General features: G+C 46.5%; 1 protein-coding gene across 2 annotated transcripts in view; it reads left to right on the top strand.

Moving 5' to 3' along the window:
• Positions 1 to 14,884, top strand: part of KCNN3 (potassium calcium-activated channel subfamily N member 3) — a 147,969-nt gene extending 133,085 nt beyond the window's left edge. The window contains exons 5-9 of one of the 2 annotated variants that reach the window (XM_058539306.1): positions 66 to 176; positions 8,478 to 8,605; positions 9,304 to 9,373; positions 14,341 to 14,586; positions 14,832 to 14,884. In XM_058539306.1, coding sequence (XP_058395289.1) covers positions 66 to 176; positions 8,478 to 8,605; positions 9,304 to 9,373; positions 14,341 to 14,586; positions 14,832 to 14,864 — 588 coding nt within the window. In that variant the 3' untranslated portion in view covers positions 14,865 to 14,884. Of the gene's footprint in view, positions 1 to 65; positions 177 to 8,477; positions 8,606 to 9,303; positions 9,374 to 14,340; positions 14,667 to 14,831 lie in introns of those variants that run through there. The other variant, XM_058539305.1, reaches the window with a different exon arrangement.
• The last annotated feature ends 2,901 nt before the right edge of the window (positions 14,885 to 17,785 follow it).

The raw sequence follows: 17,785 nt of genomic DNA, 5'->3' as shown, positions 1-17,785 counted from the left end.
TCTGCCTGAACCTTGCCCCTTAATGATGTGCTCTCTCCCCCTGGTCCTCTGCTGTCCCCCCACAGGGTGCGGGCTGCACTGCCCTGGTGGTGGCCGTGGTGGCCCGAAAGCTGGAACTCACCAAAGCGGAAAAGCACGTTCACAACTTCATGATGGACACTCAGCTCACCAAACGGGTAAAACACCGCCATCCACATCTGAATGGGGGACTTAAGACCAACGTGGAAGCCATTCAGAAAGAAAATAGTCACGTGATATAGGTCAAAACTACACCTTTCAATGCGGGGTTGAGGGAGCCCCAGATACTCGCAAAGAGCCTCCACAAAATGGGCATGATGTCACAATAGTCCAGGAGCCTGTCTTCTCTTAAATCACTGTGCATGGTTCAGGCAACCAATTCTCCTGATAATTAAATCTATAGCTTACAATGGTGTAACCTGCCCGCTCACCTAATGGTACCGAAGAAATCACCCAGCATGATGCAACATTTTTGTTTATGCTCGAATATTTTCACGATTCTCATTAGGAAGGGCAATAGAGAGTCTTACAAACAATACTGGAAATGTATCTAAATCTAGTCCTTGAAAAAAAATCGTTAAAGACGATCATTGCAGTAGAGCCCACATTCCTACATAATCTTCATCAAAATGTCATCATCCGATTTTCCCCTTTTGGGTTTTCCGGATAATGTTTCTCACTTGAACCCTCATGAAAGTGGTTAAGGAGGATGAAAAACTGAAAATATGCAGGAATGGGGAGATCGTTCAGCTGCTACAAGTCTGACACCCCACTGAATTGTCAGAGAAGAAAAGGCCCATTTAGAAGAGACAGAAATGAGTCTTCCAGGATAACAGCAGGCCAAATGAGCAAGGCAGGAGCTGTTTATTTAATGACAGCTTTTATGGAAAATTCTTTAGAGCTGCAGGCTGAACGAAGGTCAGTGATATGATTTCCTGCAAACCTCTCCTCTTTCTGAGATGAGAGAGAATCAAAACCCTGTGCTGGGGTCTTGGCTGCCATAGCAAGTCTTTCTCATTTAGGGCTGAAGTGGGTTAAGAGATCCCCTGCAACCAAATTTTGATTTGGCTTTTTGAAAGCTAGAGAAAATATTCGGTGATTAATGTTGCAGCGCAGTAAAAATGTGTTAGAAATAGCGACAAAGGCAGGAAGGGAGAACAAGAAGAGAGAGGGAGAATGACAGAGCGCAAGCGAGCTCCTAGGGAAGGCAGTGGGAGAATGTGCAGTTGCCAAGGCCTCTCCAGTTTCTCAGCAGAATTATTTATGGTGTTGGATTGTCTGATCTTTGATTACATGTATTGGATTGTTGAAGAGCCTCCACAGATGTTAAAAGGAGCAGGTACAGGCAAATAGTCTTATGTTGTTGGCATACAGATGGTTGTATTCAGCACATCGTGGCCCTGAGCTGTCAGTTGCATAAAAGAAAACACGATTTGCAGCATCAAGGCAGCAGGATTGAGGGCTGTACCCATGGGTGGGCCAGCCAGGTTTCACCCAGAACCTTGTAACCCAGCTGCTCTCCTTCAGCCCCCTGATACCCATGCAGAAGTCATGCTCGGTATTGAGCAAATTACAAAAGGTATTGGAACCTAAACGCAAATATACTTGCATCTGTTCTCCTGAAACAACAGTGCAGGAATGAGGGGCAAGAGAGTTTTGCCATGAAAACCTTCTCAGAAGCTGTTTCCTTAGAGCAGAGACATTAACAGTCTCTCTGTTGATTCTGCTTTACTTTTTAAAACCGAGGATATACTTTGTATTTCATGTTATTCTTTTGTCCTCTTCATTTTTTACTCTGTAAATCAGATCCTAGAGGAAAATGAAGCTGAGAAAAGCCAGCTCCCTCATACAACAGGAAAATAAACAATTTTTTCTGCAATATAATTGTAGAAACAGATGAGATTGTGGTTGCTAATTTCAATCTTTCAAAATGATTCTCTAAAATCCTCCTCAAGTCCACTTACTTTTTGAAAACTAGGACTGAAAATCAAATCAACAAATATTTATTGCTCATCCATGAGTGCACAGCACCTTTTTAATCGAATAACATCTCACTTTTCTAAGAACACTTAAATCTGTTGAAATGTCCCTTTAATGTCTAATATCTTTTCCCAGAGAAACAAACACAAAAGGATGGTTCTTACAGACAGAGGATTTTCAAAGCAGCAGGACTGGGACTTCCAAAGGGTCTTTCACATAACCTCCATGGAAAGGAAGCTGGCTGCCAGTGTGGCCTGCTCTGGCTTCAGCTCACCTTGACCTGCTCTCGGAGAAGCCCACCTTTCTTCCTCTGGGGATGACTCGTCTATCCTCTGTCCTCTCCAAAGCGCCCAGCGTGTCCAGCTGGAGTGGCTCATGGGTCAAAGAGATGCTAAGCTCAGTCTATTCATAAGATCTTGGTGAATTGTCAGAGACAGATCCAATCGTAGGAGGCGCCAATGGTGGCGTAATTGCAAACCTCTCAGGAGTGCACAATTAGTAGATTTAACAGATAAAAGCCATCTCTTACAAGTACATGCAATCTCAATTCTTCAAACACCTAAGCAGGAAAAAAAAAAGAGAGAGAGAGAGAAATTGTAACCTATTAATCATAAAAATACTCAAATTGTTCTAGTGTTTATTCATCCTGCCTGTCTTGCTGTAAAGGCTTCAGCCCAGCCTTTCCCATTAGAGTCACTCTAATTTATTTATTTATTTATGGGGAGGGCGGGTGGTCTGATAGCACGAGGTAAGTACTCAGTTTCTGGTTTTCCTGAATCCCATGGCTTTTCTTCTTTCACTTGTATAACTTGTCAACCGTGGCAACATCATTTCTGTATTTAATGCAATCAGATCTTCCCACGCTGACTTTGCAGTGTTACTGCTATTGTTATTCTATAATTATAATCTATTGCTAACCTCTGGGCTACTAGATAATATATATGTAAATGACACACAGAGAGACTGTAAAAAGGATACTAGATCTCTATCTTTTCTCTCACTCAACCCTACATGTCCCCATCTCTCTGTTTTATGTAACCAAACATACCCATCACAGGGGTCACCCACTGGTCACCACACTGTGTGCTCTGGGGACACCAAGATGGCTAAGAGGTGGTCCCTGCCCTCATACTTACTGCCTGCCCTCAAAGAGCACCTCTCCTTTCTAAAAGGCAAAGTAGGCTGCCCGTGGACACACTTGGCCTACAGGGCACTATGGACAGGAGATGTTCTCTTTGCCACACCTGCTCTCCACCTCAGACCTTCAGACAGCACCACAGCATGTGCCCACTGGCTGAGGACTGTGTCTCCTTGTCCTTACCACGAGGGGTTCTTGCCCCATTCTTCATCCAAGCACATTTCCCTGTGAAATCAATGAGTGAGACCAGAACCAAACCCATCTCTTCCCTACGCTAGTTCTTTCTCCTGACTTCCCTGCTCAGCTAATGGCATTGTTGTTCTTCCAGTCTCCAGGCCTGAAAGCTTAGCACCATCTCTGACTCCCTTCTGCCCTGGATCCCACAAGAGTCTGAACAGTTTCTGAGACTGACTCGACCTTGCCACGCCGGCCTCTCCAGGCCCTCTGCCCCACAATACTTAAAGCCACCATCTCAGCTGCTTGCTACCTTCTATCCTCATGGGCCTCGCTTACCCCAGACATCCTGCATTTTGCTTCCTGGTCGATCTCCTTAGATTCTAAGACTTAGCTCTGAACATATTACCGCCCTGCTCAAAAAACTTCAGTAACCTCCCAGCACCTATTGAACAGTGCTAAAGAAAACTTTTCTTTAATTATGAGAATATGTCAATGCTTTATCACAATCCCACTGGGAAAAACTTTTTTTTTCATCAGGCTAATTCAAAGATTTACTCATAGTAGGGGCATTATAGGAAAAGACAATGGGAGTCATTATAGGAGGTACAGAAGGTCTGGCTAAAGGACAATGGACTCCTGACTGACAGTTGATGGGGCCCACGAGTAGATTCCCAGAACAAGTCTTAATGTCTTTAAAATTTATCATGTAAACAATTGAGCAGTTATCAGGAATGCTAATTCTCCCCAGAAGGGAATTGTAAATTATATTACCCACAAAGGTTCTGTCCTAGACAGGTTGGCTGCATTTTTACTTTAACAATAGTCGTAGATACATTGAGGTTTTGAGCTGGAAGGATTCTTAGGGATGAGCTTGAGTCTCAGGCCCAGAGATGGGCGAGGGTGGGCTCCCAGCTATATGCAGCTAGCTGGGTCCTAACCAAGCCTGTATGTAGTTTGTTCTCAGGCCAGCAGGCAGCTCTCCAGCCATAAACCAGTGGCTTTTCCAGAGCAGTCAGTTCCTTGGAACTCAGCATGATGGTTAGGGTCCCGGGCCTGCTGGAGAGAAAAGCCAGTTTACCTCCAAACTAGCTGAGCATCAAACTGATAGCATTATGGAATTAATCACCATTCATTACTGTGTTGCTCTGGGGACGGAGTTTCAAACTCCAACTTTGAACCACAGAAGTACATCCCTCTTTGCTCCCTGCCCCAACTTTCCACCAGCCACAGGGGTGGAGCCCCCAGTTCTAAGTGTTCGGGGAGGGCTACCCGTGAGGCAGGCAGAGAAGCCTGAGAAGGGAGTGTGGAACAGGATGGGGGAAGGAAGGAGAGAGTGTGTAACCAGAGAGATGAAAGAGATGGCAACCGCAGGAAGCCAGCAGGAAGTCTGTGGGGGTGAGGGTGAGGGAAGAGTGGGGTTGGCAGATAGGGAAGAGAGGATGGCTCTCTTCCCCAGTCCTGTGTATAATGGACACCTTAAGTCAAATGTCTGAAGACAGGGCTGGCCTGTAGGTTCTCTGATTCTGATGTTCATCAGCCCTCAGTTAATCTAGATTCAACCTGTGGAACTCTTTGGAGTTATTTAAGTCACACCCACCTGCCAGGCCTGATCTGCCTTCCTCCCTTCCTTCCTTCCCCCTCTCCAACCTTCAGGTAGAACTCCCTTTCCCTAGGAAGGATTCTGGCAGCATAATGGGTATGCTAATAATTTCTTCCCTGGAGGGTCCACCAGTGGGGCTTCTGGAATTATGCTCCCAGGGCTCCCTGTGGCTTCTGGAGGCATGGGGTCCCCAAGAGGGAGGCCTCTCTCATTCTGTCCCAAGCGTTCCTCCTGCAACTAACAGCCCCTCTGTAATACCGAGTGGCAGGTTACCATGGCAGAGAGGTGGCCAGAGCAAGCCATTGACGTGGATGACATGGCCAAGAGCTCCAGGAACAGACATATGCGTTCTGTTTAATGTTTTGTTTTGTTTGGGGCCAGGGGAGAAGCTAACATTTATTAGGGGGAGAATATCAATAAAGCTACCGTGTAATCTACCATTAATCTTGGAGCCTTTCCTAAACTATGTAGGTCACTGAGCCCACTCTCTGACCCCCAGCAGAGTGAAAGCATACAATTTTTTGGTAGGGAATGTATGGACCCACAGAAAACAATCAGCTTGTATGCTTATGGGTTTGGAGAACGAAACAGCCAGCCTTCCATGCACACACAGCCAATCCTCTTCTAACCATCCCTGAACCCATCTGATCGTGGCCAAGCTTGCTCGGTCCTTCCCAGTCCTTTCCACCCCACCTACACCCCCAACCCCAGGAGCAACTTGCGGCCCTGGTGCCCCTGCCCACCAGAAGAGCTCAGAGGGTCCCCAAGCCCTCATCAGGGGCTCAGCAATCCCAGGAGGAGCACATGACCTCAGCTGCTTCCACTCCAGTGATGCTCAAAGCAATCAGCCAGGTGAATTGGAGGAAGACCCTGGTCACAAGAGCATTTACTGTCGACCTGGGAAAGCATAGTGCAGTTAAAAGCCTATTTCTTTTTCTCTTGCAGATATCGATCTACTTAGCTTTGTGCCAGGCTGTTTGCTGGCAATTAATTTCAGAGTCAGCACCAAGGCTTGCATTTAACATCCCTTTTCGGAATTCGCAGGGGCCTCCTGTTCAGACCCATAAAGGTGATGTGACTGCCTCTCTCAACTACCGGCTGAGCTGTGGTTTCAGTACCTGACATTTGGGCTGCAGTGCAGTGCAGACCCTGAACTCCCTGTTCTGCCATATTGCTAAGTGAGGGCCATGATGATTAAAAAAATAATTCTAATGTCCTTTCCAATTCCTTGATCCTGGAAAACAGGAAATAATTTTGTTTGTGTAGAGACGAAACCTGGTCAAGTCTTTCTTCAGACTGTATGAAAACCTTATGCTCTTCTTGGACCTGGCTCTTGTTTTGACTTTGCCATTAGCTAGCTGTGTGATTCTGGCCCTCACATCCTATCTCTGAAGCTGTTTCCTCATATTTTAAATGGGGGTTTGCGCTAGATGATAATAACTAAGTCTGTATGGTACTTTACAGTTTATATAACACTAAAATCCACATTGACTCAGTTCACCATTTGTAACTTTATGGTCTTGGTCTGTGTTTCCATTTCTCCGTCTGTAAAATGGGGATAACGTTAGTACCTGCCTGATAGGGTTGTTGTGAGGATTGACTGAGGTTGTAGACATGAAGTACTCAGACCAGAGCCTGGCATCTGGTAAATGTTAGCTGTTAGCCTCAGCACCATCAGCACCACCATCACTGCCTCCTTTGGGCCTCATAACAACCCTAAGGCAAGGATTTATTTTTCCCATCTTATAGATAATTAAGCATTTACTCCTAAACTGCTTAATAATTGGCAGAACAAGGATTTACCTGCAGGCTTTCCAATTTCAAATGCTTGTTCCACATCAACACAGAGACAATTGTCAAAGGCCCATCGGAGTTGACATTCTGTGGCTCTATCATTATTCCAAAGAAGAGGCTCATGTAACTGGGGCTCTGCTGATCATCCTAAATGCCAGAGCAGGGTTTTCCCTCCTGTGTTTCTGTGAGGCTTTCCTTGGAGGCCAAGCACCCAGGGAAAGTGAAGAAATCACGCGTCAAATTGCCCTCTCTCTACAAAAGACGGCAGTAGTATGCACCCCGCAGAGGGCAAGGCATCCCTTCTGAGCTGCCTCTTTTACCAGGACACCGCTGTCCACACCAGCCCCTGGACAGAACCCCAGAGACCACCCCCTCCTCCACCTGCCCCCTCCTCACCTGGACACTCATAATTTCCAGCTTCTGCTCACCACCACCTGCTTCCTTTCAGGCAAGAAAGTACCAGAGGTGGGCAATTAAGTCGTTTAAAACCATTTTCACAGTGGATTTTTACTGAACAAAAAAGCAATATTTATGTCACTTAGACATTTCTGAGAAGACTTAGCTGTTCTTTTAAAAACATCACTTCAGCGCCAATGAAAAATACAATCCAGCCTTAGTAATAAATTTTTAAAACATACACACACACACGTTATCAGCCTGCAAAACAATGTTTCCTAGGCCTTCCCACATGTCTCAGCATTTTAACAACGTCCCATCTGTTGATGTCAGTCTGAAGAAGCAGGCCTGTACTCTCCAGTTTTATTAAAATCATTTCTGGCTAGTAACCTGATTTCTACTAGACCGGCCAACTTGCTTCCAGGCCCTGGGCCTGTGGGCCTGTGCCAATTTGCATGGCTGACAGAAATAGGAACGGTTCATCAAAACTCTGTTTAGCTTGTGCTTAATAAGAAATGTTTCCTCTTGCTCTTGTTCCTAATTGCTGAAGATGTCTGTGTTTGGATTAAAACTTTGTCCCCTGCCATCTGGATGCCATTGATATGTCTCAGCTCAGTCGTGAGCCGGGTGATATCAGTGGTTTCCATGTCAACAGATGACAGCGTCATATGTTGAAACGTGTGATTGCAGCACACAGCGAAGGAGCCAGCCTTGGGAAAGAGGCGGCTCTGGTTTCACACCTAAATATCTTCTCTGATTTTCAGACACTGCATTGAAATTATTTCAGTTTTATGCCAATTACATTTACATGTAAAATTGCAGTGTAAATGTTTTTGGCCATTTGGGAAAGGAAACAATGGACTTGTTGATACCTATAGTTCCGTTCGGTGGGAAAGACATGTCCTCAGAGCGGCCTTTTAAAATCTCCAGCTGATAGGAAATCTGTTTACTCTCTGAATCCAAGAAATGTACCATGTGCACTAAATGGAAGCCTCAGGTAGAGCAGAGAACTCTGCACACAAGGGCAGCAATGGTATATATTTATCTATTCAAAGGGTGCCACAGGCCTCCAGGTCTTGGGAATGCAGCCTATCTAAATATAGCATCAGCAACAGCAGTCGAGAGGCAGTCCTGAAATAATTAAGAAACAAGAAACACCCCTCAACTTCAGGCTCCAGTGTACTGCGTCCAATACAGATTAATAAGAGATGAATTTTAATCATCATTTCTGAGAGTTCGTGATTTGATTAAGGAAATAGATCATTGCAGAATCGTTTCCTTATAAGACAGACTATATCAGCAAATATGAAAACATATTATGTGAACCTAGGAAAATTAACCTGATAGTAATCGGGTTTATTTATTTTTCCTTAGATCAAGAATGCTGCAGCCAACGTCCTTCGGGAAACATGGCTAATCTATAAACACACGAAGCTGCTAAAGAAGATTGACCATGCCAAAGTCAGGAAACACCAGAGGAAGTTCCTCCAAGCTATCCACCAGTGAGTATCTAGGCAGCTCAGTGACCAGATGACCACATTAGGAGTGGTGGGACCCTCACGGCTCCATCAGTATCTTCTCCTCTACCTAGAGGCCCAGAGGACATCGATGTTCCACTCAACAAGCACTGGGGGCAGTGAACTGGACCCAGATAAGTCTGTTGACTCATTTATTGTACCTGCCACTGCCAGGCATTGGGCAGACTGGTCTGGAAGGTAAAAATTAGAGTAAGGGTCTCTAAGGGCTCTCACAGTTTACACACACACACACACACCCCACGTTACAACTCAAAGCAGAACAAATTGTGGTCAGCATTTTCTCTAAAAGAGGTATTAAAAAAGTAGAGTGGGAAAGCAGAGAATGAAAACATTTATTCTGACCTGGAGGTTTTGGGAAATCCTGAAATGCTGCGAGTAGGGCCTTCAGGGTGGAAGGCACAGCCTAGACGAGTGCATAGAAGCAAGGGATGATCTGAGAGTAGAGATGAAACTAAAGTGACTGAAGGCAAGCATGCATGGAGACAAGAGTTTGCTTTCTGGGGGACCTGACAAGCCCTTGATTCTGGTCACTTGTCACCCATGTTTGAAGTCCCCATGCTGGGTTCCAAAATCAGATGAATTGATGCGGATGTGGAATCTGCTCATGGGCTAGACCTTAACATGCACTGGAAGAGTGTGGCTGTTATACTTCTTTCCCACAGACTGAGGAGTGTCAAGATGGAGCAGAGGAAGCTGAGCGACCAAGCCAACACCCTGGTGGACCTTTCCAAGGTGAGTGGCAAAATCTGAAGACACCCTAAAGAGTTCTCAGATGCCGTCATTCAGATTCTCAGGTGTGTCTGTGAAGACTGGCCGTGTCCACACTGTACAGTGCAGGACCAGGAAAGCAAACAACAGTTCCTCCTGGGTTAAAAAATAATCTAGGTTCAAGTTCTTGACATTTGCAATCTACTAGTGTGTCTTGTTGTTTTTTAAAACCTGGCATTTGTTTCTTAAATTCAATTGCTCAGGTTTGTCTTTACTTGAAATTAATTAGCTGACCTACTAAATCTCTTTAGTGTGTTGCTTTATTAGCTGTACATTGAGGGCTCCTAAGGATGAGCTCAAGTTTGCACAAGGTGAAGCACACTGATGAGGCCAAATGGTGATGATGGTGATGATGGTGATGATGCTGCCTAGGTCACACCTCGGAAGATCCTTCCAGTTTGCTGTTATAATTGGAAATTCATTTTTCTGCATCCTCCAATCCTTACAACCCAACTTTTCTGGTCCCAAATTGGTGGTGAGGGGGTGTATTTTTTTTCTCAAGAGGCAGATAGCCTACGATGAACATGAAGACGCCAAAAAAGAGAGCCCTCCTTTGAGAGCCCTACAGCTTGATGTCACACTGTCATTCTGCGCCTCTGGCACTGAACTGCTGTAAATACTGTAAAGAAACTCGCTTCTCTTGCAAATCACTGCAGTGAAAGAACCCAAGGCTGCACTGCTGGCAGAGCTGAGTAGGCGCCATTGAGGAAAGGGCCTACCCCTCTGCAGCCCCTTCTCATTGCCTCTTGATAGAAATTGTATATCAAGTGTACAGCCCAGGGCCAGGCTGGCAGAACATTCCAGCAGATGTCAGTTATCATAATGGAACACATTCCCTGGGTAAGCAAGAGAAACTCCCTCAGGCAAATTAAGCGCCCTTTGAAAAGAGGGTGCAATCAGAGAAATTGCTGGTTGTTGGGCCACGTGCAGGCGCCTTGTTCAGTGAAGGGATCAAGCCAAAGAAACGGCCTCCCGACCTGGGAGGACTTCAATCAGGGAATGTGTGGCTTGCACCAGTGGGGAGAAGCCCACAGGCCTGTGTGCCTTTGGAGGGGATGTTGAGGTGGAGTACAGGGCTCTTGAGAACCTGGAGGGAGGGGACATGAAGGGGATGTTGGAGTGCAGGAGGGAACTCCCTGGGGTCTGGGTGTGTTGGTTAATACCCTTGGGTTCTCGTATCAGAAACCCACTGGAACTAGGTTTAGAAATGGAGTCATTTGTTATAAGGATACCAGGTAGTCTCATTCCAGGCAGAACCTCAGCGCAGGCATGTGGTCAGATTCAGGAAGGAACTAACTAGAACCAGACCTGGGAAGCCCTCACACTTGGGAACTGTTTTTTTCACCTTCTCCTCTCCTGTTCCAGTGCCTCTTCAATTCTCTCTTTCTCTCTCTCCCCTCTTCCCTGACAGTTTTCTATGCCTCCTGTCTCTATGGCAGGCCCCTCTCCAGCGAGTAAGTGTTCTAGTTCCAGCCACAGACAAAGACGAGTTGGCCTCCTAGTGGTCTTAATTCTAAATTTTCAGAAGAGATGAGATGATTGGCCAGTCAGGGTCATGTGTCCACCCTTGGACCAAACAGCTGTGGCCAGGAAGAGGGTCACGTGGGGCAAACATGACTGGGGACCCACCCTGTGAGATGCAGGAATGGCCCAAGGAGATGCCCCAAGATGTTTCTTCTACAACTACCAGTGTTTCCTGCCTCACCTCTGACCTGGCAGAGACGAGGCTCAGCACAGAGCAGACTGGGCGAAGCTAAAACCTCAGTGAATTGGAAAGAGACTCATGTGACTTGGGTAGAGGAACTAAACCATCAATAATCTGGGAGCGGGTTCCCTGGAAAGAAAGGGCGTAGAGGAGAGGGTTAAGAGAGGACATCCACAGGGCTGCAAAGGGGCATGGTGAGACCTGGAGAGAAGGTGAACTCTGACATCCATTCAGCCTTTGTCTTTTCCTCCCAGGAGACTCACCCAAGGTCCTGGGAGCAGCTTAGCATATTTCACATTGGTCCACACTCCCCCTGGCATCGTGTCACCAAGGAACGGAACAGGAAAGACAGTAATGCTGTGTTCTTTGCCTTTTCTTTCTGTGCTTCATCCTCCCCACTCACCACCTGCCCACCCCTGCCCTTTGGTCCTCTCTAGATTAAGACACTGTCTTGTGGCCCCCAAATATTATTTTCTGTATTGAACTGCTATCTTGTAGGATGGCAGAGCTGGGAGGGCTTGGACTCTTTATTTGCTAGCTTCAATTTCTTCAATTGAAATGTAAAAGTAATTCCTAACATCTGAAGCTCCAGTGATCAAATAAGATAATATCTGTGAAAATGCTTTGTAAACTCTAAAGGTTTTGCAAATGGTAGTTCCGATTATGAATATAGATGAGGAAACCAAGACCCGAAGGAACAAAGTGACCGTCCCAAGGTCAGGCAGTTGGCGAGCGCAGTGCTGGGGCCAAGACCCAGGGGCCCGGACTCAGTCCAGAGCTCATCGGGGTGCCCCTGCCATCAAATAAATTTGTGGTTTTGTGCATTCCGGGAAGAATGTGCGCCTTGAGGAGGTTCTGTGAATGTTAATTAATGAAGGAAGCACTTCACTTCCAAAGTCACCCTCTCCTCCAAGGGCGTCCCTAATACAGGGTCCTGTTCTCACAACGGCAGAACCGCCTTCCTTTTACCTCTGTGAAAGCTCCTTTTGGGGTCTCAGCTGATTTTCTTGTGGGGCGTGTCGTCAGCTAGGAAGGTTACGTTTTCAATCCCCCTCCCCCATCTCCTGTCTGGCATCTCATATTTTACCACCTTCCTTCTCTTTTCCTCTCTCACCTTATTTCCTACTCCCTTGGCCCCACAGGGCACCAGTGGTTTCTGCATCTTCCTGGAGTAACTTGAAATGTCAGGTGAAATAGGATCAGGGTGTCGCTGGCAGATAACCAGAAGCCCCAAGAGCCACAGTACTGGTGGGGGTGGGGAGGTGGGGACAAAGCAAATGCCAACCTGGCCCTCTGCCATTGCAGCCACAGGAGCCTTGCTCCTGGACACTAGGAGCAGGAGGACTCCCAAGTCTGACATCATTTGTTAATTTGTGGGGAGAAATGTGGTTGTCACAGAGACAAGGGCTCTATAGACCAACCTGGGAAGCCAAATTATAATCAGAAAGTTGGCTGAGAAGAGTGGCATCAGAACCATGGGACATAACTATATTGAGTGCATCGCAGCCTGCTGGATGGTACTGGTTGGAACTGGAGTGGTTTAGCTGCAATTAAACGAATTGAATTGGAGGGATATTTATAGGTAGGGTGGGTAGGACTTTGTACTAGTGAGATGTGAGGGATGAGGGAGAGGATGACACCCAGGTTTCTGGTCGGGACGACTTGAGTGAATGGCAGTGCCTCTCGTGGAGACAGGGAGCACTGGCAAAGAACGGATTTAGGACAGAAGATGGTGCAGTTGGCATGAACTCCCTTTGTTTGGCCCCACTCTGACCTGGTTTTATGACTTAACTCTCAGAAGGCAAGTTTATTTGATTACTTTTAAGTTTCACTTTATTTGCAGTTCCCTGGAGTCACCCCATTTTCACTCTCATGACCTCCTTCATGTTCATTCACAAAAGCTTAGTGAGGACCTGCTCCACAGAGGCAGGGCCTGGGCTGAGCCCCGTTGGGAGTCTTCTTTCCTTTCCTTCAGCCACTCAGGTCTTGGTGGTAAACCCTGAGAAATCTCCTAGGTATGTGGAAATAATTTGTGGCACAAAAGGTCTTTCCCCTTCAGTAAAACTCCTACCTCGGCCAAAGGATGGAAGAGACGGTGATTTTTACCTGCGCCAACACTTTATTCCTTCATTTGCTCTACCAACATCTTTTAGTGCCAATTATATGCACAGCTCCCCCTTGCTAGGCACATTTATGTATATTTGTTCATCAAAAAATGTTACTTGAGCATCTCCTATGTGCCCTTGGGACACATCAGTGGACACTGCAGGCAATGGTGCTTTCTTTCTAGTGGGAGACAACAGACAACAACAATAAGCAGAAGAAATAGCAAATTAGCTAGTGTATTAGAAGGTGGAAAAAAAAAATTGAGCAGGGTTAGCGGGATCGGGGGTGGGGTGGGGACAAGGTGCGGCATTAAGCAGGGCATGGGAGGGCGCTTCATGGAGAAGGTGATTTTTAAAGGGAGGCTTAGAAGAGGCGAGGCTGTAGGCCATGGGATGTGTGGGGGAGCACTGGTGATCGAGCAGGTCCCTGGGACACTGGGAGACAGCACTGAGCGCAGGAGGTTTACCGGGGGCACCCTCAGAACAACACTTGTCAGGGAGTGAGGGAAGTGGAAGGGGCAGAGGGAGGGCTTGAACTGTGATACAACTGACAAACACCTCAGCCGACCCTGGGCGCTCTGGAGGTGGAATGGCCCTTCACGGATGTCCCAAATGGAGGCAATGTACCTCCTCACCGACCAGACAGAAGAGAAGCCATAACCTCGGCGAGGCAGCCCCGTTTGGCTGCTGCCCATGCCTGAGGAGTGAGTTATGTTTTCTGTCGTACATTCTGGCTGCTGTGTTGAAAATGGGTGCCTTTAATCATAAGGGGCCAGCAGCCGTATGAGCTGAGATGTTGGGTGTAGTAAGAACATGACCGTTTAGAGACTCACTCCATTTAAGAAAAAAGTGCTGCTTCTTTTCTGTTATACATATTATCTAATTATCTATATTTTTATAATTAATATGCATTACTTTTGTAATAAGAAAAACAAAGTGCCCACTTGAGGCTCCCTGTCTCCAGGAAAGTAAACCTTCTCCTTCCTTGGCCAGATCAGACATGGCTGGTGTGGAAGTTTCTCCTACCGTCATTTGGAGGAGTATTTCATTTTTCCCACTATAGGTTCCTCTATGATGACCCCTCCTCTCCCCATCTCTCGTCTCTCTGTCTCTCCATATAGATGCAGAATGTCATGTATGACTTAATCACAGAACTCAATGATCGGAGTGAAGACCTGGAGAAGCAAATTGGCAGCCTGGAGGCTAAGCTGGAGCATCTCACCGCCAGCTTCAATTCCCTGCCCCTGCTCATCGCGGACACCCTGCGCCAGCAGCAGCAGCAGCTCCTGTCCGCCGTCATCGAGGCCCGGGGCGTCAGCGTGGCAGTGGGCACCACCCACACCCCACTCTCCGACAGCCCAATTGGGGTCAGCTCCACCTCCTTCCCGACCCCGTACACAAGTTCAAGCAGTTGCTAAATAAAACTCCCCACTCCGGAAGCATTACCCGTAGGTCTTAAGATGCAAATCAACTCTCTCCTGGTCATTTGCCATCAAGGAACAATCAGACCAGGGAACGTAAAGAAGAGAGACAGAGCTAATTAACTAACTCATGTTCATTCGGCGTGCTTGGTTTGATATGCCTTGAAACCAGAAATCTAATCTCTGTTTAGGTGCCTCTACTTGGGAGCAGGAAGAGGAGATGACAGGAAGCGACGCCTCTGGCAGGGCCCTTGCTGCAGAGTTGGTGGAGAACAGAAATCCACGCTCAATCTCAGGTCTTCACGTGGGGGGGTGGGGGGTCAGATGCACTGAAGTAGCCAACAGTGAAGCCAGCCTGGAAGAGGGTCCCGCTGGGGGAGGGGGTCATGTCAGGCTTGGGGAATGGGTTCCTCACCGCTGGGGTCCTCGAGCACACCTCTCTCCTTTCGTTTTGTCTAAGGAAGCTTCTGGATGATAAAAGTAAAAGAGAGTTGCCCTCAACTTGCCAAAACAGACATTCTTTCCTCCTATGTATTATACAGTCATAAAACTCAATTTAGACTGAAAAAAAGAGACAGACAACTAAAAAGCCAGATTTTCCATCCAATATTAATACCCATATAAACCTGTGTGTTTGCAAGCATGTGCACACACACATACACATACACACACACACACACACACACACACATCCCACATTCCACCCAGGTCTTTTCTTGTTTTAACTTGACTTAATAGAAAGGGACCTGGTACCTTCCCCTGCACACAGTAGGCACTCTAAAAGTGTGTTGAGTTGGTGAGAATCCAAATGTGGGTGCTTCCAGGTCAGGTAGTTGCTAGCGTCGGCCACATCCTGAGCTTCACGAAGATGCAGGTTCCTTCAAACACAATCCAGGTTGCTTCGCCCTGGCTATGCACCATGCTTGGTTTGAGATGAATGCCAAGCTAAAATTGTTGGCATTCTGGAGGGATAAGCAGTCTTCTAGAAATAACAGCTTCTGCAGAGTTTTCTTCTTATATCCAAACAAGCTGTGTTCCATGAGCACATGACCAGGTGTATGTATATGAGAGAAGGGGGACGGGATCTCTGCGTGTGTGCACACACATGCACAAACAGGTGCAACCCAGTGACACCTGAGTGAATAGAAATATTGTCTGGGGTTTGCTCAGCTATATTTATCCAGCAATAGGTTTCCAGCTCCAGAAGTTAGAAGTGCAAAGGGGTCAAGTGCCTCCCCTGAGGGCTGCTGAACTGGGAGGAGAAGTGATGGTGAGTGGCCTGTGTGGTCCCTTCTACCTGATCTGAAACCGTCTCGAAATGAAAGCTTATGAGAATAAAGGGAGCCCTTAGGGAACCTTGTGGGTAAGGTAAGATGATGTGGCTTCCTCAGTAGCCTGTTCCTACTGTGCCATGTTAACCTTGGTGCAAAAACTATTCTAATATATCACAAATGCCAGGAGACTTCAGAAACATCAAGATCCAGTGCAGTGACAGGCATTGTGAGGAGAGGGCATGTGGATGCAAACGTTTTTCATTGCTCCATAATCTAACCACGTGCAACATCTGTGATGTGAAAGCCATCAAGCTCTTCATCACTTTTCTCATTCTGAGGTCTTTTTTTTGTGTGTGTGTGAGGAAGATCAGCCCTGAGCTAACCATCTGCCAACCCTCCTCTTTTTGCTGAGGAAGACTGGCCCTGGGCTAACATCCATGCCCATCTTCCTCCACTTTATATGGGACGCCGCCACAGCATGGCCTGACAAACAGTGTGTCGGTGCGCGGCCCAGGATCCGAACTGGCGAACCCCAGGCCGCCGCAGCGGAGTGCGTGCACTTAACTGCTTGCGCCACCGGGCCAGCCCCTCATTCTGAGGTCTTTGATGTCTACTTATGGGGAGTTAAATGATACTGTGTGGAATATTTCATCTGTTCAGGGTAAAAACACAAGGCTGTCATTTGCATATGGTTGTCCTGTTGGGTTTCATTCTGTGCAGGACATCATCACCATTCTGAAGGCAGTGTCTAGCTGTGGAGATTTTTCTTCTGCAGCACTGGGCCTGGTCTTCTAAGGACAAGGGAATCACTGGACAGCAAAAGGAATACAACCCTAGAACTAAGGCCACTCTTTCAAGAAGATCTAGTCTCTTGCTAAACTTCTTTTATCTCTTTTTATTGCTGTTGTTCCTTTAATGGCCTCCTGTTTATCCTGATAACTCCTTGGAACCCTTTCACTGGTTGTTCCACATACCATAAATGCCACACTTGCTGTTGGCTTTTTATTTTTTCACTTGTTCTTTTAACTATGGATGACCTGAGGGTTTCCCCTCCTTTTTTATGTCCTAAGAATGGTGCTCCTGTTTTCAGTGACAGTTCAGCCAAACATATAAACAGATGAAATAACCATGCAGTTTCCTTGTGGCATTAGTTCCATTTCACAAAGTGAAGACCATTGACAGATTGACCTGAGTGTGCCAATATTTTAACCTACAGCCCTCAACTATTAATTCCTATTCACCTTTTCCGTTCTGCTGTAACCCTGTGACGTGTGTGTGTGTGCACACGCACACATATAGGGATTTAATCTTAATTTCAAATAAATGACATCCAAGATTCCACTGCCACTCCTCCTGCCCAAAAGTGCTCACAGACTGCCATTGATCCATCATAGTCTGTGGATAATTCTTCTTTAACCCATCATTAATGCTGTACACTTAGGTAAACCCTGAAGACCAAGCTAGCAACACTAGTGAAGGGAGTGATGGAGTTATTTCCAGCAGCAGTAGCCACTGGCATCCTAGAAACAAGTGAGCATCTGCAGCATGACTTGACCCATTGGTAGTGCAATAGCTATCTATGGTTTTTATCCTTGGCAAAAGAATACTTACTCTTCAGAAAAAAAAAAAAGTGATTGAATCTGCATGTTGATCCTACAATGATAAATGGGAAGCTGCTTCTCTGTACTAGTATTTCAGCTTTATGTGGGGAAGTTACCCACTCTCTTGCAAGTACAATCAACCCTTGATGACTTAGATATTGATTATCCAGGGTGTAGCTCACCCAGGTTTTCTTCCTATAGCCCATCTTTTGGCTAATTCTAATTCGCCTCAATATCACAGTCAGATGGGAAAAAGGGGCAGGTGGATTC

The sequence above is a fragment of the Diceros bicornis genome, chromosome 4 (genome assembly GCF_020826845.1).
Source record: "Diceros bicornis minor isolate mBicDic1 chromosome 4, mDicBic1.mat.cur, whole genome shotgun sequence".
NCBI lineage: Eukaryota > Metazoa > Chordata > Mammalia > Perissodactyla > Rhinocerotidae > Diceros > Diceros bicornis.
The sequence above is the reverse complement of the archived record's forward strand: the minus strand, read 5'-3'. Positions and strand labels throughout refer to the sequence as shown.